A 24,983-nucleotide genomic window follows, 5' to 3' on the forward strand; every position below is an offset into this window, starting at 1 on the left:
TCGACGAAAAAACCGTCAAGTAAAAACGCATTATTAGATATAACTCGAAAAGTAGTTGTTAGATCTCAAATAAATTTAAATGGGACCAATTGGCACACACCACCTTTCGACTAAAACAAAATTTGTCGAAATCGGTCTACCCGGTCAAAAGTTCTGATGTAACATACATTAAAAAAAATAGTCAAATTGAGAACCTCCTTTTTTGGAAGTCGGTTAAAACGCGCATTTATTCATGCACTTTAAGTGGGACAGTCACAGATGGCAGACAAAATGTTCAAAAGCTGGGTTTACATGATGTAATAAAACTACTAAGTAATGACAAGAATTGTATTATTTTTGTATTATATTACATATATGAAATTGTAATTATTTGCGGTAGGTATAATTATTTCGAGCGTTAAGTAATCATTATAGGAACACTTATTACTTACTAACAAAATAAGTATAAAATACTTATTTTAAAACTTAAATATAGGTACTTAGAAAAAAAAATTCTTACATATACATACATTTGTTTACCAAAACCCTATTTTTTTCTTCGACGTGCATGAATAAGTGTTTTATTGATTGTACGAGTATTTGTTTCCAAAGTAGGACTGTGTAACTTTTCTATTTCTAAGTGTTTTTGTTTCTGTCTAAAAGATCTTTGTTCCTTTCTCCACTTTTCTCTTCTTTCTTTTGCTTGTTTTGGTGTTAATTCTGATATATTTTTTTCTTGAGTCTCGCTAATTTTTTTTGTTTTAATTTATCTCTATATCTTTTCGTTCTTTCTGCGCCTGTTAGTGGCATTTAGACATCTATCCATAAAAGTACTATTCAATTATATCGACGACTAATACAACGTAGATCGACGAAAAAATAGTCATATACTACTTTAGTTCACAGAAACGCGTTTATACGTGAAAATTATTTTGTATGGGAATTTAAACAGTGCAGCCTAGACGATAGTATACGATACAATCGATACAGAGTCATCTAGCGGTAAGTGCGAGAACTAGGTTGAAATCCCGAATTTCCCTTAGAAAATGAAGTTAAAGTTTACGCCCGTTATTGCGAGACGGATTAAACAAAACTCGCACTAGGCACTCTGGACAAGACTAGTAAAAACTTATGAATTGAATAATTTATGTTTTAATAAAAAAATTGTTCATAAGTCAAAATTGTTCGGCCAGTTTCCTAACGGTCTGGATTATTTGAAGCAGTCGGCAGAGTACATAAAGGTAGTCGGTAAAAGAGGACGTTGCTGAAATCCGTGCTCATTAGCAAATTTCCTTACAATTTATTTTTAGTTCAATATAATGTGATATAATTTTTATTATTTTTTACCAATTTTGTTGTATGCTTACGAAATTAAAATTAACGGAAATTATGCACTCATTATTTTACTGTACTAAAGGCCATTCAAGTATTACGTTATGCTAATTTTGAAGATTTTTCAAAAAAAAAAAAACACCTGTAACGCCGTAGTTTTACAGACAGACCCTGGGGTTTCAGGACCCGCCATTCCCCAAATTGTGTTATGTAATACTTGAACGTCGCCCTAATTAATAACAACTTGCCAAGCAAATTATTTATTTCTCATAATAATTATTGTTAATAAACCAATACAATAAATAAATAAATAAAGCATGTAGTTAAATAAAATATGTATATTTTATTACGAGCATGGCTCTATCTCCTAACGACAGATTCCCAGTGCCCATTTCGAAAATAATTAATATTTTGTTGTAATGGTCACCAAATGTATTTAGTAAAACTAAAAGACATTCTTATCACAGCACATATAGATTTAGGTATTAAATTTTTTTACCCTTATTTGCTTTACATCTTGGTTCACGACCGAATGTCATTGAAGTAAATAAAAGTCATAAGACATTAAATATTATAGTTTATTTACAGGCATTCTTTTCAGGCATACGGACACATTTAAATTAAATGTAAAAAAAATGCAGTCTTAAACAGTTCGCCGCGCCGCTCACTCCACCGACTCCACGAGCCCGTGCCTACTCTACCGCGTCACTACACAGTAGCGCTCGCGGCTCCCTACAGCTCCTCGTGCGCGGCCTCGGCCTCGGCCTCGCCCTCCTCGTCGGGCTCGCCCGGCTCGCCCTCGGGCGCGCTCGGCTCGTCCTCGGGCTCGTCCTCCACGCGCGCGTCGGGCGGCAGGCCCAGCGCGCCCTGCAGCATGGCCTCCACCGACTCGGCGAACTCCACGGCCTGCCCCTCCTGCAGCATGAAGCCGGAGCGCATGGCGGCCGTGCGGTACAGCGTGCGCGCCGCGTCCAGCGCCGCGGGGTCGTCGGGGTCGGCGAGCACGCGGCGCAGCAGCTCGCGCACGACGGGGTGGCGCGGGTTGATCTCCAGCATCTTCTTCTGCGAGAGGTGGTGGCGGCGCTGCGCGTCGTCCGACTTCTGGTGCGCGTTGGACAGCGCCAGGCGCTCCATGTTGCCGGTCCAGCCGAAGGCCGTGGCCGCCAGCGCGGCGGGCGAGCGCGCCAGGCGCCGCGACACCTCGGCGCGCGTCACCCAGGCGCCCAGCTTGTCGCCCAGCCAGCGCGTCAGCGGCTCCATCTCCTTCTTGTACGCCTCCATGCGCTCTTTCTGCTGCTCGTCTGTGAGCACACGTGCGGGACGGAAGTAAATTATCAAAATCATTTACAAAATAGGCTTCAAAAGCACATTCAAATCGTCATTTTACAAATTAAAATTGTATTTATCATCGTGAAAGTGAAACTACCACTGATTCGGAACGTAGATTCTGCAGAGAATAGGCAAGAGCCTCCACAGTTCAAATGAAATTTAAAGAATAGTCTCTAAGTCAACTAATTAACACAAGGGTACTCAGTATAAACTCACTTTCGTTCAGGTCGAATATTTCTTTAGCGATATTCTGGAACTTCTTTCCTTCATACTCGGGCAGGGAAGACAGACAGTACTCGTCCACGGCTTCGGTGAGGTACAGGACCTCGTAGCCGGATTTCACGAGACGCTCGGCGAACGGCGACTTCTCGACCTGCGAATGAATCACTTTTAGACGATCTCCATACGCTGAACCCCGGGAACTGGGCATGGGAAGCCAGTTTTGTAGTAAACTTTAGTAATGGAAGCACCACGAACACGCACCTCGGCGCGGCTGGCGCCGGCGATGTAGTAGATGTGCGCCTGGCCCGGCCGCATGCGCGCCACGTAGTGTGTAGTAAGCTTTAGTGACGGAAGCGACACGAGCACGCACCTCGGCGCGGCTGGCGCCGGCGATGTAGTAGATGTGCGCCTGGCCCGGCCGCATGCGCGCCACGTAGTGTGTAGTGAGCTGTAGTAACGGAAGCGACACGAGCACGCACCTCGGCGCGGCTGGCGCCGGCGATGTAGTAGATGTGCGCCTGGCCCGGCCGCATGCGCGCCACGTAGTGTGTAGTGAGCTGTAGTAACGGAAGCGACACGAGCACGCACCTCGGCGCGGCTGGCGCCGGCGATGAAGTAGATGTGCGCCTGGCCCGGCCGCATGCGCGCCACGTAGTGTGTAGTGAGCTGTAGTAACGGAAGCGACACGAGCACGCACCTCGGCGCGGCTGGCGCCGGCGATGTAGTAGATGTGCGCCTGGCCCGGCCGCATGCGCGCCACGTAGTGTGTAGTGAGCTGTAGTAACGGAAGCGACACGAGCACGCACCTCGGCGCGGCTGGCGCCGGCGATGTAGTAGATGTGCGCCTGGCCCGGCCGCATGCGCGCCACGTAGTGTGTAGTGAGCTGTAGTAACGGAAGCGACACGAGCACGCACCTCGGCGCGGCTGGCGCCGGCGATGTAGTAGATGTGCGCCTGGCCCGGCCGCATGCGCGCCACGTAGTGTGTAGTGAGCTGTAGTAACGGAAGCGACACGAGCACGCACCTCGGCGCGGCTGGCGCCGGCGATGTAGTAGATGTGCGCCTGGCCCGGCCGCATGCGCGCCACGTAGTGTGTAGTGAGCTGTAGTAACGGAAGCGACACGAGCACGCACCTCGGCGCGGCTGGCGCCGGCGATGTAGTAGATGTGCGCCTGGCCCGGCCGCATGCGCGCCACGTAGTGTGTAGTGAGCTGTAGTAACGGAAGCGACACGAGCACGCACCTCGGCGCGGCTGGCGCCGGCGATGTAGTAGATGTGCGCCTGGCCCGGCCGCATGCGCGCCACGTAGTGTGTAGTGAGCTGTAGTAACGGAAGCGACACGAGCACGCACCTCGGCGCGGCTGGCGCCGGCGATGTAGTAGATGTGCGCCTGGCCCGGCCGCATGCGCGCCACGTAGTGTGTAGTGAGCTGTAGTAACGGAAGCGACACGAGCACGCACCTCGGCGCGGCTGGCGCCGGCGATGTAGTAGATGTGCGCCTGGCCCGGCCGCATGCGCGCCACGTAGTGTGTAGTGAGCTGTAGTAACGGAAGCGACACGAGCACGCACCTCGGCGCGGCTGGCGCCGGCGATGTAGTAGATGTGCGCCTGGCCCGGCCGCATGCGCGCCACGTAGTGTGTAGTGAGCTGTAGTAACGGAAGCGACACGAGCACGCACCTCGGCGCGGCTGGCGCCGGCGATGTAGTAGATGTGCGCCTGGCCCGGCCGCATGCGCGCCACGTAGTGTGTAGTGAGCTGTAGTAACGGAAGCGACACGAGCACGCACCTCGGCGCGGCTGGCGCCGGCGATGTAGTAGATGTGCGCCTGGCCCGGCCGCATGCGCGCCACGTAGTGTGTAGTGAGCTGTAGTAACGGAAGCGACACGAGCACGCACCTCGGCGCGGCTGGCGCCGGCGATGTAGTAGATGTGCGCCTGGCCCGGCCGCATGCGCGCCACGTAGTGTGTAGTGAGCTGTAGTAACGGAAGCGACACGAGCACGCACCTCGGCGCGGCTGGCGCCGGCGATGAAGTAGATGTGCGCCTGGCCCGGCCGCATGCGCGCCACGTAGTGTGTAGTGAGCTGTAGTAACGGAAGCGACACGAGCACGCACCTCGGCGCGGCTGGCGCCGGCGATGTAGTAGATGTGCGCCTGGCCCGGCCGCATGCGCGCCACGTAGTGTGTAGTGAGCTGTAGTAACGGAAGCGACACGAGCACGCACCTCGGCGCGGCTGGCGCCGGCGATGTAGTAGATGTGCGCCTGGCCCGGCCGCATGCGCGCCACGTAGTGTGTAGTGAGCTGTAGTAACGGAAGCGACACGAGCACGCACCTCGGCGCGGCTGGCGCCGGCGATGTAGTAGATGTGCGCCTGGCCCGGCCGCATGCGCGCCACGTAGTGTGTAGTGAGCTGTAGTAACGGAAGCGACACGAGCACGCACCTCGGCGCGGCTGGCGCCGGCGATGAAGTAGATGTGCGCCTGGCCCGGCCGCATGCGCGCCACGTAGTGTGTAGTGAGCTGTAGTAACGGAAGCGACACGAGCACGCACCTCGGCGCGGCTGGCGCCGGCGATGTAGTAGATGTGCGCCTGGCCCGGCCGCATGCGCGCCACGTAGTGTGTAGTGAGCTGTAGTAACGGAAGCGACACGAGCACGCACCTCGGCGCGGCTGGCGCCGGCGATGTAGTAGATGTGCGCCTGGCCCGGCCGCATGCGCGCCACGTAGTGTGTAGTGAGCTGTAGTAACGGAAGCGACACGAGCACGCACCTCGGCGCGGCTGGCGCCGGCGATGTAGTAGATGTGCGCCTGGCCCGGCCGCATGCGCGCCACGTAGTGTGTAGTGAGCTGTAGTAACGGAAGCGACACGAGCACGCACCTCGGCGCGGCTGGCGCCGGCGATGTAGTAGATGTGCGCCTGGCCCGGCCGCATGCGCGCCACGTAGTGTGTAGTGAGCTGTAGTAACGGAAGCGACACGAGCACGCACCTCGGCGCGGCTGGCGCCGGCGATGTAGTAGATGTGCGCCTGGCCCGGCCGCATGCGCGCCACGTAGTGTGTAGTGAGCTGTAGTAACGGAAGCGACACGAGCACGCACCTCGGCGCGGCTGGCGCCGGCGATGTAGTAGATGTGCGCCTGGCCCGGCCGCATGCGCGCCACGTAGTGTGTAGTGAGCTGTAGTAACGGAAGCGACACGAGCACGCACCTCGGCGCGGCTGGCGCCGGCGATGTAGTAGATGTGCGCCTGGCCCGGCCGCATGCGCGCCACGTAGTGTGTAGTGAGCTGTAGTAACGGAAGCGACACGAGCACGCACCTCGGCGCGGCTGGCGCCGGCGATGTAGTAGATGTGCGCCTGGCCCGGCCGCATGCGCGCCACGTAGTGTGTAGTGAGCTGTAGTAACGGAAGCGACACGAGCACGCACCTCGGCGCGGCTGGCGCCGGCGATGTAGTAGATGTGCGCCTGGCCCGGCCGCATGCGCGCCACGTAGTGTGTAGTGAGCTGTAGTAACGGAAGCGACACGAGCACGCACCTCGGCGCGGCTGGCGCCGGCGATGTAGTAGATGTGCGCCTGGCCCGGCCGCATGCGCGCCACGTAGTGTGTAGTGAGCTGTAGTAACGGAAGCGACACGAGCACGCACCTCGGCGCGGCTGGCGCCGGCGATGTAGTAGATGTGCGCCTGGCCCGGCCGCATGCGCGCCACGTAGTCGGCCAGGAACGTGGCGCCGGCGCCGCGCGACGACTGGAAGCGCAGCAGCTTGGCCAGCCGCGCGCGGTTGGACGGGTCCTCGATCACTCCCAGCTTCACGCTGCACACACGGCCCGACATCAGTTATTGTCAACGCAGTGTATTGTAAAATTACACATATATTTAACTATTTATTAATTTTTGTTCCTTATTTGCTACATCGCGGTCCTCGAATAAACCCAGATATAGTTATTTTAATGCGTGCCTGGCAAAATTAAATGCTGTCCAGCTTTTATTTGAAAAGCAGATTGAAATTGATTTTAATTTCATTAATATAAATGTACTACATGTTATTATTATTGAATCTTTGTTTTTATGAATTTTATGATTTTATGTGTGATTATTTAATTAGACTTAAAATTATTCTTTTTTTATTGATTTTATTGAATTGTTTAAATTATTTGTTAAATTTATTTGTATACAAAAATCTGTAGATAGAGGTAGAATTTGTGATCAACTTAACTAACGCATTGGGTTATGCATAAATAAATAATTAAATAAATGTATTTTTAATTTTGATCAATCGCACCCTAAGCACATTTCGCGAGCAGGCGAACGCAGCGCATTGTCGTGAAGACAGAACTGAAGAATAGTGATTGGCAATTCAATTTTATTTTTATTTCATTAAAATTCAAAAAGATTTATTTTCAATAACCAAAAAGACGTGTCGTATTAGTGATAATATCCTTAATAATTTAGGGTTTCCAATCTTTTTAACCAAATGGCCAGTCAATATGGCTAACACGGCGAGTGGTTGACGACTTACTTGGTGGAGTACTCCTTCCAAAACTGGTCGTATTCGTCGTCCGGGATCTTCTTGAGCATATCAAGAGCTTTCCGCACCAGCTTCTTCTTTATGATTTTGATGAGCTTGTGCTGCTGCAGTGTTTCACGACTCACGTTTAGCGGCAGGTCATCCGAGTCGACGATACCCTATAGTGAATAAATTCTTAGTAATTCATGTTTTGTAACTCAGATTTCGAACTTTCCAAAACAATATTTTTTTTATATATAAGGTAGTAACCAAGCATAAGGTCCACCTGATGGTAAGCAGATACTGAAGCCTATATATGCCTGCAATACTAGGAACATTGCAAATGCGATGCCGACCTTATCTCATTTCTCTCCTCAAAGTTCAGGCTATCTTACTCATCACAGGAATACAACATATTTGAGAATAGTATTATGTAGGCGTGAGGCTTCTCTAAAGTTGAGCTACTTCTTCAGTTGGGCAGCTCTGAATTTCGAGCAAGATATTTCCTTCTGTGCCCCGCCAAATATACCTCAAAAAGGTAGTCAAAGTCATACAAAAAAACAAACAAAAACTATTACGACGTCCGGCTCTGTCGGGCGATAAGCGTGCACCTGTATGAAGGCCAGGTAGTTGGGCATGAGCTCGTTGAACTCGTCGGTGATGAAGACGCGGCGCACGTAGAGCTTGATGTGGTCGGTCTTGGTGCCGTAGCGGTTGAAGGAGTCTGCGGGCTGCGTGCGCGGCACGAACAGCAGCGCGCGGAACGTCACCTCGCCCTCCGCCACGAAGTGGGCTCTGCGGACATGTCACAAGGATATTATAATAACGACATCCACGGGCTCTTAGTTGCCCATTGCCATCATCACTTCATCATCACCTGCAGGGCTGGCTTTGTCGCACCTAAGACGCTGCTTGTCCGTCTTCGGCTTGTGTGTTTCAAAGTTAGCAATTGGATGGTTATCCTGCCATCGGTTGGCTTTTTAAGTTCCATGGTGATAGTGGAACTGTGTAAACGCTTAGTCACCTCTCACGACACCCATGGGAAGAGAGAGGTGGCTATATTCTTTACTGCCGTAGCCACATAGCTTTTATACATACGGTGTGCATGTTTTTTACAATAGTTTATTTTCAGACCAGCAATTCTGAAAGCATCTAGACCAGCTGATGATCTACCTATATTAAATAAATAACGTTCTGAACATTTTAATAGTTTGCACAAAAATACATTTTTGGGTGTTTTACACTAAAAACCACATCAAATATCGTCTAGGAGGTAGGTTACATAAATATATTGTTATAAAAAAGAAGTGTAAGAAGAGAACTACAGGCAAGCAGCGACTCACTTGGCCAGCGGAGAGGCGGTGTCTTTGGTGAGGCTCTTGTAAAAGGAAGTGTACTCGTCCTCAGCCACCTCACTGGGCTTGCGCGTCCAGATGGGCTTGTTGTCGTTCATCAGCTCCCAGTCCCACACTGTCTTCTCCGTCTTCTTGGGCTCGCTCTTCTCTTCCGCTTCCTCCACCTGAAGTGGGGGGAGAGTTTTATATTTACAATTTTTTTGTTATTTTCTTTAATCTACAACTCTTATAACGGTCAGGTCGAGTACCTTGGCGTCGTCGTCGCCGTCACCTTCGTCCTCGGGCTCGGCCTCCTCCACGGTCTCGGTGCGCGCCGCCCACAGGTAGATGGGGAAGTTAATGAACTGCGAGTACTTCTTGACGAGCGCGCGGATGGTGTCCGGCTGCAGGTAGTCTGCCGCCTCCTCCTTGATGTGCAGGCTGCGGGAGGGTGCAGGGTAGGTTACTTTCGAGGATTTTTCTTTTTTTTTTGCAACACTGCATAGATAAGTAGTAAGTAGAGTCGTGTGAGTAAAACAGAATATCGCATTTGTTATGCAGGGTGGTTCTACCTAGTGTAGGGGGTACGGTGCACTCGGGCGCTGAGTTTTAAAGGGCGCCAAACCTGTGTGGACTCCCGCACGTGCTGCGTGCGCTAGTGTACGTACGTGATGTGCGTGCCGCGCTTGAGCGTGTCGCCGCGCGGGTCGGGCGCCACGCTGAAGGAGTTGGCGTCGGACTCCCGCACGTGCTGCGTGCGCTAGTGTACGTACGTGATGTGCGTGCCGCGCTTGAGCGTGTCGCCGCGCGGGTCGGGCGCCACGCTGAAGGAGTTGGCGTCGGACTCCCGCACGTGCTGCGTGCGCTAGTGTACGTACGTGATGTGCGTGCCGCGCTTGAGCGTGTCGCCGCGCGGGTCGGGCGCCACGCTGAAGGAGTTGGCGTCGGACTCCCGCACGTGCTGCGTGCGCTAGTGTACGTACGTGATGTGCGTGCCGCGCTTGAGCGTGTCGCCGCGCGGGTCGGGCGCCACGCTGAAGGAGTTGGCGTCGGACTCCCGCACGTGCTGCGTGCGCTAGTGTACGTACGTGATGTGCGTGCCGCGCTTGAGCGTGTCGCCGCGCGGGTCGGGCGCCACGCTGAAGGAGTTGGCGTCGGACTCCCGCACGTGCTGCGTGCGCTAGTGTACGTACGTGATGTGCGTGCCGCGCTTGAGCGTGTCGCCGCGCGGGTCGGGCGCCACGCTGAAGGAGTTGGCGTCGGACTCCCGCACGTGCTGCGTGCGCTAGTGTACGTACGTGATGTGCGTGCCGCGCTTGAGCGTGTCGCCGCGCGGGTCGGGCGCCACGCTGAAGGAGTTGGCGTCGGACTCCCGCACGTGCTGCGTGCGCTAGTGTACGTACGTGATGTGCGTGCCGCGCTTGAGCGTGTCGCCGCGCGGGTCGGGCGCCACGCTGAAGGAGTTGGCGTCGGACTCCCGCACGTGCTGCGTGCGCTAGTGTACGTACGTGATGTGCGTGCCGCGCTTGAGCGTGTCGCCGCGCGGGTCGGGCGCCACGCTGAAGGAGTTGGCGTCGGACTCCCGCACGTGCTGCGTGCGCTAGTGTACGTACGTGATGTGCGTGCCGCGCTTGAGCGTGTCGCCGCGCGGGTCGGGCGCCACGCTGAAGGAGTTGGCGTCGGACTCCCGCACGTGCTGCGTGCGCTAGTGTACGTACGTGATGTGCGTGCCGCGCTTGAGCGTGTCGCCGCGCGGGTCGGGCGCCACGCTGAAGGAGTTGGCGTCGGACTCCCGCACGTGCTGCGTGCGCTAGTGTACGTACGTGATGTGCGTGCCGCGCTTGAGCGTGTCGCCGCGCGGGTCGGGCGCCACGCTGAAGGAGTTGGCGTCGGACTCCCGCACGTGCTGCGTGCGCTAGTGTACGTACGTGATGTGCGTGCCGCGCTTGAGCGTGTCGCCGCGCGGGTCGGGCGCCACGCTGAAGGAGTTGGCGTCGGACTCCCGCACGTGCTGCGTGCGCTAGTGTACGTACGTGATGTGCGTGCCGCGCTTGAGCGTGTCGCCGCGCGGGTCGGGCGCCACGCTGAAGGAGTTGGCGTCGGACTCCCGCACGTGCTGCGTGCGCTAGTGTACGTACGTGATGTGCGTGCCGCGCTTGAGCGTGTCGCCGCGCGGGTCGGGCGCCACGCTGAAGGAGTTGGCGTCGGACTCCCGCACGTGCTGCGTGCGCTAGTGTACGTACGTGATGTGCGTGCCGCGCTTGAGCGTGTCGCCGCGCGGGTCGGGCGCCACGCTGAAGGAGTTGGCGTCGGACTCCCGCACGTGCTGCGTGCGCTAGTGTACGTACGTGATGTGCGTGCCGCGCTTGAGCGTGTCGCCGCGCGGGTCGGGCGCCACGCTGAAGGAGTTGGCGTCGGACTCCCGCACGTGCTGCGTGCGCTAGTGTACGTACGTGATGTGCGTGCCGCGCTTGAGCGTGTCGCCGCGCGGGTCGGGCGCCACGCTGAAGGAGTTGGCGTCGGACTCCCGCACGTGCTGCGTGCGCTAGTGTACGTACGTGATGTGCGTGCCGCGCTTGAGCGTGTCGCCGCGCGGGTCGGGCGCCACGCTGAAGGAGTTGGCGTCGGACTCCCGCACGTGCTGCGTGCGCTAGTGTACGTACGTGATGTGCGTGCCGCGCTTGAGCGTGTCGCCGCGCGGGTCGGGCGCCACGCTGAAGGAGTTGGCGTCGGACTCCCGCACGTGCTGCGTGCGCTAGTGTACGTACGTGATGTGCGTGCCGCGCTTGAGCGTGTCGCCGCGCGGGTCGGGCGCCACGCTGAAGGAGTTGGCGTCGGACTCCCGCACGTGCTGCGTGCGCTAGTGTACGTACGTGATGTGCGTGCCGCGCTTGAGCGTGTCGCCGCGCGGGTCGGGCGCCACGCTGAAGGAGTTGGCGTCGGACTCCCGCACGTGCTGCGTGCGCTAGTGTACGTACGTGATGTGCGTGCCGCGCTTGAGCGTGTCGCCGCGCGGGTCGGGCGCCACGCTGAAGGAGTTGGCGTCGGACTCCCGCACGTGCTGCGTGCGCTAGTGTACGTACGTGATGTGCGTGCCGCGCTTGAGCGTGTCGCCGCGCGGGTCGGGCGCCACGCTGAAGGAGTTGGCGTCGGACTCCCGCACGTGCTGCGTGCGCTAGTGTACGTACGTGATGTGCGTGCCGCGCTTGAGCGTGTCGCCGCGCGGGTCGGGCGCCACGCTGAAGGAGTTGGCGTCGGACTCCCGCACGTGCTGCGTGCGCTAGTGTACGTACGTGATGTGCGTGCCGCGCTTGAGCGTGTCGCCGCGCGGGTCGGGCGCCACGCTGAAGGAGTTGGCGTCGGACTCCCGCACGTGCTGCGTGCGCTAGTGTACGTACGTGATGTGCGTGCCGCGCTTGAGCGTGTCGCCGCGCGGGTCGGGCGCCACGCTGAAGGAGTTGGCGTCGGACTCCCGCACGTGCTGCGTGCGCTAGTGTACGTACGTGATGTGCGTGCCGCGCTTGAGCGTGTCGCCGCGCGGGTCGGGCGCCACGCTGAAGGAGTTGGCGTCGGACTCCCGCACGTGCTGCGTGCGCTAGTGTACGTACGTGATGTGCGTGCCGCGCTTGAGCGTGTCGCCGCGCGGGTCGGGCGCCACGCTGAAGGAGTTGGCGTCGGACTCCCGCACGTGCTGCGTGCGCTAGTGTACGTACGTGATGTGCGTGCCGCGCTTGAGCGTGTCGCCGCGCGGGTCGGGCGCCACGCTGAAGGAGTTGGCGTCGGACTCCCGCACGTGCTGCGTGCGCTAGTGTACGTACGTGATGTGCGTGCCGCGCTTGAGCGTGTCGCCGCGCGGGTCGGGCGCCACGCTGAAGGAGTTGGCGTCGGACTCCCGCACGTGCTGCGTGCGCTAGTGTACGTACGTGATGTGCGTGCCGCGCTTGAGCGTGTCGCCGCGCGGGTCGGGCGCCACGCTGAAGGAGTTGGCGTCGGACTCCCGCACGTGCTGCGTGCGCTAGTGTACGTACGTGATGTGCGTGCCGCGCTTGAGCGTGTCGCCGCGCGGGTCGGGCGCCACGCTGAAGGAGTTGGCGTCGGACTCCCGCACGTGCTGCGTGCGCTAGTGTACGTACGTGATGTGCGTGCCGCGCTTGAGCGTGTCGCCGCGCGGGTCGGGCGCCACGCTGAAGGAGTTGGCGTCGGACTCCCGCACGTGCTGCGTGCGCTAGTGTACGTACGTGATGTGCGTGCCGCGCTTGAGCGTGTCGCCGCGCGGGTCGGGCGCCACGCTGAAGGAGTTGGCGTCGGACTCCCGCACGTGCTGCGTGCGCTAGTGTACGTACGTGATGTGCGTGCCGCGCTTGAGCGTGTCGCCGCGCGGGTCGGGCGCCACGCTGAAGGAGTTGGCGTCGGACTCCCGCACGTGCTGCGTGCGCTAGTGTACGTACGTGATGTGCGTGCCGCGCTTGAGCGTGTCGCCGCGCGGGTCGGGCGCCACGCTGAAGGAGTTGGCGTCGGACTCCCGCACGTGCTGCGTGCGCTAGTGTACGTACGTGATGTGCGTGCCGCGCTTGAGCGTGTCGCCGCGCGGGTCGGGCGCCACGCTGAAGGAGTTGGCGTCGGACTCCCGCACGTGCTGCGTGCGCTAGTGTACGTACGTGATGTGCGTGCCGCGCTTGAGCGTGTCGCCGCGCGGGTCGGGCGCCACGCTGAAGGAGTTGGCGTCGGACTCCCGCACGTGCTGCGTGCGCTAGTGTACGTACGTGATGTGCGTGCCGCGCTTGAGCGTGTCGCCGCGCGGGTCGGGCGCCACGCTGAAGGAGTTGGCGTCGGACTCCCGCACGTGCTGCGTGCGCTAGTGTACGTACGTGATGTGCGTGCCGCGCTTGAGCGTGTCGCCGCGCGGGTCGGGCGCCACGCTGAAGGAGTTGGCGTCGGACTCCCGCACGTGCTGCGTGCGCTAGTGTACGTACGTGATGTGCGTGCCGCGCTTGAGCGTGTCGCCGCGCGGGTCGGGCGCCACGCTGAAGGAGTTGGCGTCGGACTCCCGCACGTGCTGCGTGCGCTAGTGTACGTACGTGATGTGCGTGCCGCGCTTGAGCGTGTCGCCGCGCGGGTCGGGCGCCACGCTGAAGGAGTTGGCGTCGGACTCCCGCACGTGCTGCGTGCGCTAGTGTACGTACGTGATGTGCGTGCCGCGCTTGAGCGTGTCGCCGCGCGGGTCGGGCGCCACGCTGAAGGAGTTGGCGTCGGACTCCCGCACGTGCTGCGTGCGCTAGTGTACGTACGTGATGTGCGTGCCGCGCTTGAGCGTGTCGCCGCGCGGGTCGGGCGCCACGCTGAAGGAGTTGGCGTCGGACTCCCGCACGTGCTGCGTGCGCTAGTGTACGTACGTGATGTGCGTGCCGCGCTTGAGCGTGTCGCCGCGCGGGTCGGGCGCCACGCTGAAGGAGTTGGCGTCGGACTCCCGCACGTGCTGCGTGCGCTAGTGTACGTACGTGATGTGCGTGCCGCGCTTGAGCGTGTCGCCGCGCGGGTCGGGCGCCACGCTGAAGGAGTTGGCGTCGGACTCCCGCACGTGCTGCGTGCGCTAGTGTACGTACGTGATGTGCGTGCCGCGCTTGAGCGTGTCGCCGCGCGGGTCGGGCGCCACGCTGAAGGAGTTGGCGTCGGACTCCCGCACGTGCTGCGTGCGCTAGTGTACGTACGTGATGTGCGTGCCGCGCTTGAGCGTGTCGCCGCGCGGGTCGGGCGCCACGCTGAAGGAGTTGGCGTCGGACTCCCGCACGTGCTGCGTGCGCTAGTGTACGTACGTGATGTGCGTGCCGCGCTTGAGCGTGTCGCCGCGCGGGTCGGGCGCCACGCTGAAGGAGTTGGCGTCGGACTCCCGCACGTGCTGCGTGCGCTAGTGTACGTACGTGATGTGCGTGCCGCGCTTGAGCGTGTCGCCGCGCGGGTCGGGCGCCACGCTGAAGGAGTTGGCGTCGGACTCCCGCACGTGCTGCGTGCGCTAGTGTACGTACGTGATGTGCGTGCCGCGCTTGAGCGTGTCGCCGCGCGGGTCGGGCGCCACGCTGAAGGAGTTGGCGTCGGACTCCCGCACGTGCTGCGTGCGCTAGTGTACGTACGTGATGTGCGTGCCGCGCTTGAGCGTGTCGCCGCGCGGGTCGGGCGCCACGCTGAAGGAGTTGGCGTCGGACTCCCGCACGTGCTGCGTGCGCTAGTGTACGTACGTGATGTGCGTGCCGCGCTTGAGCGTGTCGCCGCGCGGGTCGGGCGCCACGCTGAAGGAGTTGGCGTCGGACTCCCGCACGTGCTGCGTGCGCTAGTGTACGTACGTGATGTGCGTGCCGCGCTTGAGCGTGTCGCCGCGCGGGTCGGGCGCCACGCTGAAGGAGTTGGCGTCGGACTCCCGCACGTGCTGCGTGCGCTAGTGTACGTACGTGATGTGCGTGCCGCGCTTGAGCGTGTCGCCGCGCGGGTCGGGCGCCACGCTGAAGGAGTTGGCGTCGGACTCCCGCACGTGCTGCGTGCGCTAGTGTACGTACGTGATGTGCGTGCCGCGCTTGAGCGTGTCGCCGCGCGGGTCGGGCGCCACGCTGAAGGAGTTGGCGTCGGACTCCCGCACGTGCTGCGTGCGCTAGTGTACGTACGTGATGTGCGTGCCGCGCTTGAGCGTGTCGCCGCGCGGGTCGGGCGCCACGCTGAAGGAGTTGGCGTCGGACTCCCACACGTGCTGCGAGTCGTCGTTGTGCTTGGAGGCCACCGTCACGCGCTCCGCCACCAGAAAGGCGGAGTAGAAGCCCACGCCGAACTGGCCGATCATGTCGTTCATCTCCTGCGCGCCGCTCTGGACAACCGAGGCACCGATTAATGCAATCACATCAATACTAATAATGTCAAGCTGAAGAGTTGTGTCTCAAATAAATATCTTTTCATTTAAGTTCATTCATTTCAAATTTCTCCTCCTTTATGGAGAAAGAGGCCTATGCCCAACAGTGGGATGTTTAACATCCCACTGCTAATCAAAAACAAAATATTCTTATTGCTTTATTCAAATAAGCTTTTTGAAGCATTTTCGAATCGATTTTTAAAAGTGAAGCTACCACCGATTTAGATTCTGCAGATAAGTATCAGCAAGAAACTCTGCGGTTCCTCATTTTAAAATGATATACAAACTATTATTTAGTAAAAAATTAGTAATATCATGCATAAAATACAGGATCACTAAATCATCATCTTTATCAACTATGCAATCCTGCACCAGATAATGAGCTTTATCTATAAATTTAAAGATAAACTCAATTTTAATGAGCAAATTTGACCAAATTTCCAGCAAACAATGATCAGATCAGGGTAATACACACCTCTTGTACTTTCTCTGAGTCCTGCATCTTGGATAGGAAGTCAGCAGTGCCGGACTTGGCGATGGTTCCGAGGTTCTGCACGAGGTCTTGGCGAGTCATGCCCACGCCAGAGTCGATGATATGCAGCAGGCGCTTCTCAGGCTCCGCCTTGATGCGGATGCTCAGGTCTGGGTTGGCGTTCAGGATCTCCCGGTCCGTCAGCGACAGCAGCCGGATTTTATCCAGCGCGTCCGAGCCGTTCGAGATCAACTCACGCAGGAAAATCTGGAAAAAAAAGTAACTTTGAAAACCAAAAATAAAAAAGATTTTCTTACAAAGATGAATTAGGACAGAAGTACAGAGCACCTCTCCAGCCCGTCAGCCTCACCTCCTTGTTCCGGTAGAGCGAGTTGATGATGAGCTTCATCATGCGGTTGACTTCGGTCTGGAACGTGAAGTTCTGCGCGCGCTCGCGCATCTGCCGCATCTGCGCCACGCTCAGCTCGTCCGGGGAGATCGCCTCCTCCTCGCGCAGCACCGCCTCCGCGTCTGGTTGTTCAGTGTTCTCATTTTCATATTATTATTCCATTTACAAAGAGAAGGTGCCTACTCGCTATTCAGATATTTTTGTCGCAAATAATTAAAATTTCTAAATATATAGTCCTAAGTGTGATATAAATTTTAGCGAAATCGGTGATGACGAGTAGGCCCCGTCCTTGTTAGACTAATTTTATCAATCTATAATATATAAAAGCGAAAGGTCACTCACTCATCACGAAATCTCCGAAACTATAACCTACAAACTTGAAATTTCTATAAGAAAGTCCTATGTTTTCGAAGTAAGAGACTTGAAATTTAAAAGGAATGCTCTATAGATGATGAGAAAATGTCCAAATAATGTATCTTTAGAAATCAACTCCCTTTTGGGGTTAAAACGGGGGATGGTAGGTTGACTCACTCATCACAAAATATCCGAAACTATATTACCTATAAACTTGAAATTTGGCAGGAAAGCTCCTTATAGAGCGTAGACATTCATTAAGAACGGATTTTACGAAATTCGACCCTTAAGGGGGTAAAACGGGGGTTGGAACTTTATGTGAAAGTCCCATGTTTTTGAAGTAAGAGACTTGAAATTTAAAATGTATGCTCTATAGATGGTGAGGAGGTGTCCAAATATTGCATCGTAATCTATATATATAAAAGAGAAAGGTCACTGACTCACTCATCACGAGAACTCAAAAACCGCTGGATGGTCCATCCATCCAGGATGGACAAAGATGAAATTTGGCAGGGAGGTAGATTATACTTAGCAGACGTCCGCTAAGAATGGAATTTACGATATTCCACCGCTAAGAGGGTTTAATTGTGGTTGATAGTTTGTATGAAACATATACAGCCTGAAAATAAAACTAAAAATGTGGTGTATAGAGAGGTTTTATAAAAATAACTATTAAATTATACTAAATTGTGCCTTTTAAAAAGTTACTCAGTTTGATAAGCATTTCAAGTGACTGAAATAAAAAAAAAATTGCGTTAAACATCTTAATAGTAATGCATATCTTCATAACCACGCGGACGTATTACAAAACACAGTCCCAAAAAGTGTATGTGATCGATTCGCTCAAAATCTACTGAACGGATTTTCATGCGGTTTCACCATTGGAGAGAGGGCTCCACCATTGGCAAGAGGAAGGTTTACGGAACGGCTAAGCCGATTTTGATGAGAGTTTCACTGGAAGTTTGCCGGAAAAACTTTTTGACACACTAATTTCAACGCGGGCGAAGCCGCGGGTACTGCTAGTATTATATTAAATAAAGAGTATTCAGTATTTGATTATAAAATAAATGATGAGTGCATCAACTAATCAAGCCTTTTCGTTGCTATGAGAAACACGCTCAGAGCGATTGATTAAACAGTACGAAACGCACGGAGACGCTTGCTGTTAACCGAATTTATACCAAAATAAGATACGAGTACGACTTGTGGACCTTATCTACTAACCAAATATGTCTACTGAGCGTGACGGAGACGAGCGAGCCGCGAGTCACCTGGAGTCACATCCGCAAGTTAAATCGTTCAAGCTACGGTTTGCCTCACAACGAGAGCTAGGGCGCTCCTACGTGTCCGCAGTGAAACCGCTGAGACTTCGTACGTCGACATACCGCAATGTGTTTATTTTGTTTATAGAAATATTTTAATTACCGATCCGTTCAATTCTATTTTGAATAGCGGCAGTGGTGAGGGCAAAATTCTACAGACGGGAACCCGAGGGCGAAGTAGATGAAGCGCGAGCAGAGCAAGCGTTGAACCGCGTCAGAGATATGTTCGAAAAAGGCCCGCGGGAGAAATACTCCGCGCCGGTGACCACTTCAAACGAGTCAGTAGTGTAAAGCAATATCCGATAACCGTATTGTGTGTTTTTACCCCTTCTCATTGTCCGACATCAATTTTTATGAACATCTATACTGCTTAAACTAGACAATCAAAATTGCGAACCTTTATGAATTTTTTTTTTTTCAAATAGGTATTAAGATTTAATTTGTAACTTTACGGGTTAATATGGCCGTAACAGGCGTCCATAGACTATAAACCTATACCTATAAATTAATACTAGCTGACCCGGCAAACGTTGTCTTGCCGATAAAAGCTATTTTAAAAATAGGGGTTGGTAGTAGAAGGGTGAAAATTTAGGGTTGTATGTATTGTTCAATGACAAATCGTAATAAAATAAATAATAAGTGTTGTTAAAAAAATTAAAATAAATATTTAGGGGTGGGGTCATCCTGATCATTTAGGGATAAAAAATATATACCTACCTAGATATAGGCCGATTCTCAGAGTTACCCGATATGCACACAACATTTCAGAAAAATCGGTCCAGCCGTTTCGGAGGAGTTTGGTAACAAACGCCGCGACACAGCATTATTGTATTTTAGATATTTTATGAACAGTTTAGATAGACGTGTACCCAGACGTAGACGTAATACCCAGAGTTTCAAAATAAGCAATTAGTTCCGTAGAATAAAAAGTGATTCATGGTAATCGTGAAAGTTTAAAAAATTATTCTTTTTTTATTTATTCACTCAGAAAAAGTTAAAAAAATTTGTATAAAATTGCCAAACGGTCAATACAGTTCATTTTCTTAGTTTAGATGTTTTGTTTGTACAAGAGCGCATGTTGTGGTGGCAGGTACGGCTGGTGGGCGGGCGCGCCGCCGGTCCTGCGGCACCACATCCGCGACTCCGCGTGGCTCAAGGAGCGCCTGCGCGTGCTCGCCAGCGACGCCGGCCTCAAGCGACGTTAGACTTGGTGTTAGGGAACGTATCCATACTACGCTTTTTTCTATATACTTACGGTCGTCTGCTCCTACGTTAGGCAACTTAATGCTCGTGTTATAAAAACAGTCCGCTGATATAGCTAAATATTTAACTTACATTTTACCCACATTACGTGACCCATTTTTTTACAATTTTTTCACACTCGGTTACCAGTTATTTGCTACCCGCTTGCTGAAAATTCTCTTCCTTTTTTTAAGTCGGTAAAAAAGCGCTAAGCGCTGCACGCCATAAATAAATATTGCTCAACAAAGCTTGAGATTGTTCAAAGGATATCAAGGTGATAAAAACTTAAGACCCCCGAAAGGATCATGTATGGGTACATTCCTTTGGGCTTTCACAATTTGCCACTTTCATTGTCAACTTTTTATAGCAGCTACGCAAATCAGTATTAGTCTTTTTGATTATAAGATGTAATAATTATAATTATGTTAAAACTTTTCATTGGTTTTATTTATCCAATTAAATAAACGAAATACTTATATGTACTGAAAAGATAACTTATTTTTAAAATGAATATTAAATAGTTCACATTTATATATTTTTGACAGTATTTAAAGTTTCATTTTTTCAGTTCTACCCACAAGTTATAATTTATTTTTTTAAAGCTGGAGAAGTATTATGGTTTCAAACATGTAGATCCTTAGCACGATACATAGATGAAGGCTGAAAAGCGCAGGGGAAAGGAGACAAATAATCTTTAAGCTTAAATAGTTCTTGTAAAATAAGTTGCTCGGTTTGTTTCCACGATGAAATAATAATATCTTTTAGTAATTGATGCATCAATACATCAAAAGAATTTAAAAAATACTGAGTGTAAATAACAAGTTACTACTAGAATGGAATCATTTATCAATCTATTACTATCAAGGACAAGAAAAGATTATGCAGATAATATAATCCTGATAATGTAAGCTCTTAATTAGGTTAAATATTAACATCTTTTTGTAATAAATTAAATTTCAATATGTAAATCTAAGTAGAGGTTCTATTTAGATTATTCTAACTGATGTCGAACTTATTTAAAATGTTGTGAGAAGAGTGTGAGTGTCGGTTTTCAGAAGAAATTTAATACTTATTAAAATCTTGTTAGATTCTATTAGGAAATTACTTTAGTCAGTTCATTTGTTCAAGATTCTGTCAATACTCATATGAGAATATTTACAGTAATAACTATATCAATCTAGAAAAGCAGTATATTTAAAATTCAGTTGTAATATGCCTTTACCTTATACCTTTGCACAACATACTCATTGTTATTAGAATAAACTAAAAATTAATTAAAAAAATTGTTTTGTCAATTGTATTGATTTTTCATTTTACTATAAGAGCAAATATTTGCTCGCGGGCATAAAGATTAAATTAGCAAAATAATAACATTATAATATAAGTAGTGGGGGCGTATATATCGGCGAGGCTTACCGGTGCGAGATCCCTCTCGAGAGGAGCCCAGGTCCGCATCCACTGTCACTTCCTCCACGGTCCCTACACCTTCCTGTGCGTGACACCATCCTGCGGAGTTCGATATGTGGATTAAATTATCTTGGTACTAAGCAGAATAATAAATTCAAGCGACAAAACAAGTCAAATTAACACAAACTTATTAATTTATTATTTCGTTTTAAACTTATATCAATGAGTAATTTAGTTCATTTATTAAGTTTTCTAAACTTAAAACGATAATATTTTACGAGAAATTTCTATTTCAAATGCTACGTCAACAATTATTCCATACGATAAATAAAAATGTTACCTGATAGGAGCAGGAGGGCCACTCCGAGTAAGAAGAAGTACTTCATTTTCAGTTTATTTAGCACTTATAATTAGTATTATATTAAATTACTGTAATAATAGACAAAAAACCGGCGTGCGCCGCCGTAAGATGTACCGTTTCAATGACTGAGTAGGATGAGTCGCCGAAGATTAACAGAACACCGCTTCTATACTCGACTTCATACACGATTTATGTACATGATAACAAAACGAACTGATTTGTAATTGGTTGATTTTAAAGGGACTCTTGTTCAGCCACCTATTACAAAAATACACGCCACTAATTTAACAAATAAGAAGAGCTAAAATACAAATGTCTCAATCTTATTGGTCAAAATAAGTTGTGAATTTGTGTCGTCAGTAGTACATACAATTGTTTGACAACTGAGGATTACTAATTTACTATTACAGTACAGATAATTGAGATATTGACCCACAGAACCTGCCCACAGTATCTTTAACAAGCTTTAAAATGTGCACAGTTTTATGTTAAGTACAAAAGTTTGCATCAAATATAATCGAAAGACGACCTCAGGTGGAACTATAGAATGGATGCCGTGATTGTTGCGGACGCTTAGTGGAACGCGGCCATTCTAAGAAAAGTCACAACAGTTTCTGTCAATGCCAGCTGACATTGACACCATCTGTTGTGACTTCAGAAATAACAAATAGTTAAGTCATGTTTTGTATTAAAATTCAAAATTAACCTTGTTAACAAGATATATATTGATGTGCTAACATATCCGTCTCACTTTTCAAACAAACTATTTAAGAATGTTTATCATTTCAAAGTTTATTTAAGAACATTTGGAAAGGAATGTGAATATGGATATCAAGTCTTCGCCGAGAAAAATAACTTCTAAGCGACGGGTGAATTATCGAAAAAGCTCATGGACTGTCCATGAATTCGAAGTGTGGAGTGGTGAGCTACTATGCCGGGCAGTGGCTCTGCGTATGAAGGACTCCCTACTGGTTTGGGTCGGCAGTCGGGAGGCTCAGTTAAGCGAAGTCGCACTTGCTGTACCTCTAACTGTGGAACAGGGCGCTCTGGCAACAGCGCTGCTGGGTGAGGAGGGCGGCGCTACGGGCCTCGCGCGCCGCCTTACTCTGGCCCTTGGATGTCAGGTGTATGTCTGCTGCGGACAGGTCTTTGATAGATTTACAGCTCCCCTTGTAGAAAGAGGAATTGTGTCTGAAATCAAGAAACATTTAAATTCCTTGTAAATCACACAGCATTATTTTGTGTAAAATAAGATGTAATGGTAATTGAATGAAGTGTGATGTTGAAAACTAAAACAGATGCGTAGATATTGTAAGGAATGCGTCTCTCTTCAAGTGTTATTTGTGTTATGATAATGAAACATGATTGTCATACATCATAATATTGTTAATTGTATAAAGTAATATTAAGTAGTATAGGGCCTTGTATAAGTGTCTTGTTTTAAGTTTTTGGTAATTAAAGGAATAACTCTGATTTAAAACTTTACTATCATTTGTTTTATTATTGAAACTAAGAGTATTATATATTTAATTCGTTTTATTCATGTTCTTCTTTTTCTTCAGGTTAAAATGGCTTTCAATAGCCACCGCCGTCGTTGAGAGTATTCTCGAGATGTCAAAATAAAATTCGAATAGGTTGCTTTGCTTGACAGGAGTAAGTTGGTAGTAATATAGACAATATTAAAAAATATATTTTTAAGAAAACGATTATTACGCATGTAAATAACCTAGTTCAATTATGGTTACATAACATTTGGATATTTTAGTTTTGGTTGTTAGAGTAATACCAAAGTAAATTTTACTTTGATCATTCCTACCATTAAATTATATATTACTGTACACTATTAAGTATCTTAATTTGCTCTCACAATTTGAAAATAATGTAGACCCAAAAAATTTATTTTAATAATAATAATTCAAAATATTTTGAAAATAAATAATAAAACGACTACAATGTCTGGAGCAGCTAAGTAAATTAATAGTTTTAAAATAAAGTAGAAATGAAGAATAGAATATATTGTTGATTGAGATTACAGCAGCCTTAGCACGTACAGCCTTGCTGTAAAAAGTTCTAAAATAAAATAGAAAATAAAAAAATACAGACATTTATATGGTCTCTTGAGTTGCAGAAGAAAAGAGAAATAAATATTTACATGGATAATATTATTCTAATTGTGTTATTAGGAGATCAGAAGCACAGTAACTGACCACATAAAAATAAAATAATCATTTATTTCTATAATCTTTGTTACAATTTTTCAAACAGTCTTGTCGGTAAGTCGTCGAAGACACTTGTATTGAAAATGACTCGCTACTTCCCTTATGGGTGGCTAAAACTATAGTTACATTTAAAAAATTAAACTTTAACATTTAATCTAAGTGTTAGTGTTGAGTGTGTGTGCGTGCGTGCGAGTGTGCATGCGCGAGTGTGTCTGTGTGATTATATGTGTATGTGTGTATTAATGTGTAAGTTACGTGTAATAATATATTAATATTGTGTGATTAATGTGTAAGTTTAACAATTAATTGTAAAGATTGTTTAGGTAGAGCAATTGTATACCGCAGTATTGATCTCAAATTTGTTTTTAATAGCGGTAACAGATGGCGCTAGTGACAAATACAGAACTTGAATAAAACTCGCGCGAGTTTTAACTTGTTTGTTACCGATACTTGTGATGCTGACCAGAGGCGGCTCGTTTTAAAGAACGCTGATGCAGTGAACTCCCACGAAAATAAAACGTACATTTGGTATTAAATTGTAACGAGTGGAGCTCCAGTAATTGCGTTCCTATGAAACGAAGTTACGATTCTTAGCACTGTTCAATGAGTGCGAAAGAGAGACTGATGCGTGAAATTATTAATTTTCATATGAGGAATTAGCCTAATCTGGAGCACCGCTCACGCGCGACGTTGCTATAGGCACCGCAGGTTCGGCCGTGCGGCGTGATGCGTGCGGGGCGTGACACGGCCGCGGGGATAAAAAAAAGATAAAAAAAGAAAACCGTGTCGGCTTCGTCAGTTATTTGGCAGTTTTTCTTTTAAATAAATACAAAAAAATAGTTTTTGCGAGACACGTTGTGTTAAAAATGTAACAATACAATGAAAAGACTCTCGAAATGCGCCTCGAACTGAAATTGTACTTAGGTACTCAAAAATGTAGTAGTAGAACTAAATCTTTTACGTATGTTTTTAAATCTGAACAATATTTCAAAATCCCTTGGTCGTGTGGTAGTGAAGAAAGCAATAAATTATTTTGTTTTCCGTGTCTTGTTTTTGGAGCTGGTGCCTGCATGGATGGAATAGATATTCTGTACAATTAAACTAAATGGTAAGCTCTAGTTTTCTCTCCCCCAAAATCCCCATCAAAAAATGTCACGAGGTACCTCTGATATTGACATTAACACTACCCGCTGAAAATAAAGTTAACGTTTTTATATAAGAATATTTTTTTTATTTATGTTTTTGTAGCACCAATAATATCCGAGTTTAACGACTGAATTCCGGATAAAACTCGGCGAGGAATTAGCAGTAGTACGTAGCAGCTGGTTTAAGGTAAGTCGGAGTCAATATTTGTGTATTGCACTCTCATCTCTGGAGGCGCAGCCCTCGACCTCTAACGATGTTTTTCTAAAAAGCTCCCAAGAGGACAAAAATCTTTATTGACTGTCCGTATAACGCCAGGACTCAGGTTTACCTGCAGTTTTACAATAATGTTGATAACACACACAAGATGGATGACTCAAATATTTGTGTTAAATACCGAAATAGCAGTGCTGAAAATGTCAATTGAGCCGCTGAATTTGTGAAATGTTTTTGTAATACGCATT

General features: G+C 50.1%; 1 protein-coding gene across 1 annotated transcript; it reads right to left on the minus strand.

Moving 5' to 3' along the window:
• Nucleotides 1-1,872: 1,872 nt before the first annotated feature.
• LOC123654157 (endoplasmin) lies at nt 1,873-21,350 on the minus strand. Its single transcript, XM_045590081.1, has 12 exons — nt 21,137-21,350; nt 20,806-20,895; nt 16,433-16,593; nt 16,075-16,329; nt 15,352-15,548; nt 8,968-9,139; nt 8,708-8,883; nt 7,976-8,159; nt 7,377-7,543; nt 6,503-6,671; nt 2,857-3,013; nt 1,873-2,612 (listed from the first exon to the last, which is right to left on the minus strand). Exons 1-12 carry the CDS (start codon nt 21,180-21,182, stop codon nt 2,044-2,046), a joined length of 2,343 nt encoding a protein of 780 aa, XP_045446037.1. The 5' UTR covers nt 21,183-21,350; the 3' UTR covers nt 1,873-2,043.
• Between the last annotated feature and the right edge of the window lie 3,633 nt (nt 21,351-24,983).

This window comes from Melitaea cinxia, chromosome 6, assembly GCF_905220565.1.
Source record: "Melitaea cinxia chromosome 6, ilMelCinx1.1, whole genome shotgun sequence".
In the NCBI taxonomy this organism is placed as follows: Eukaryota; Metazoa; Arthropoda; class Insecta; order Lepidoptera; family Nymphalidae; genus Melitaea; species Melitaea cinxia.

Bases quoted from the DNA above. Each gene is read 5' to 3' on its own strand.
- LOC123654157 (XM_045590081.1), bottom strand. From the start codon at position 21,182: ATGAAGTACTTCTTCTTACTCGGAGTGGCCCTCCTGCTCCTATCAG. The intron at 3,014-6,502 runs GTGCGTGCTCGT...ATTCATTCGCAG, and splicing joins CCGGCGCCAGCCGCGCCGAG to GTCGAGAAGTCGCCGTTCGC. The intron at 2,613-2,856 runs GTGAGTTTATAC...GTGTGCTCACAG, and splicing joins AATATTCGACCTGAACGAAA to ACGAGCAGCAGAAAGAGCGC.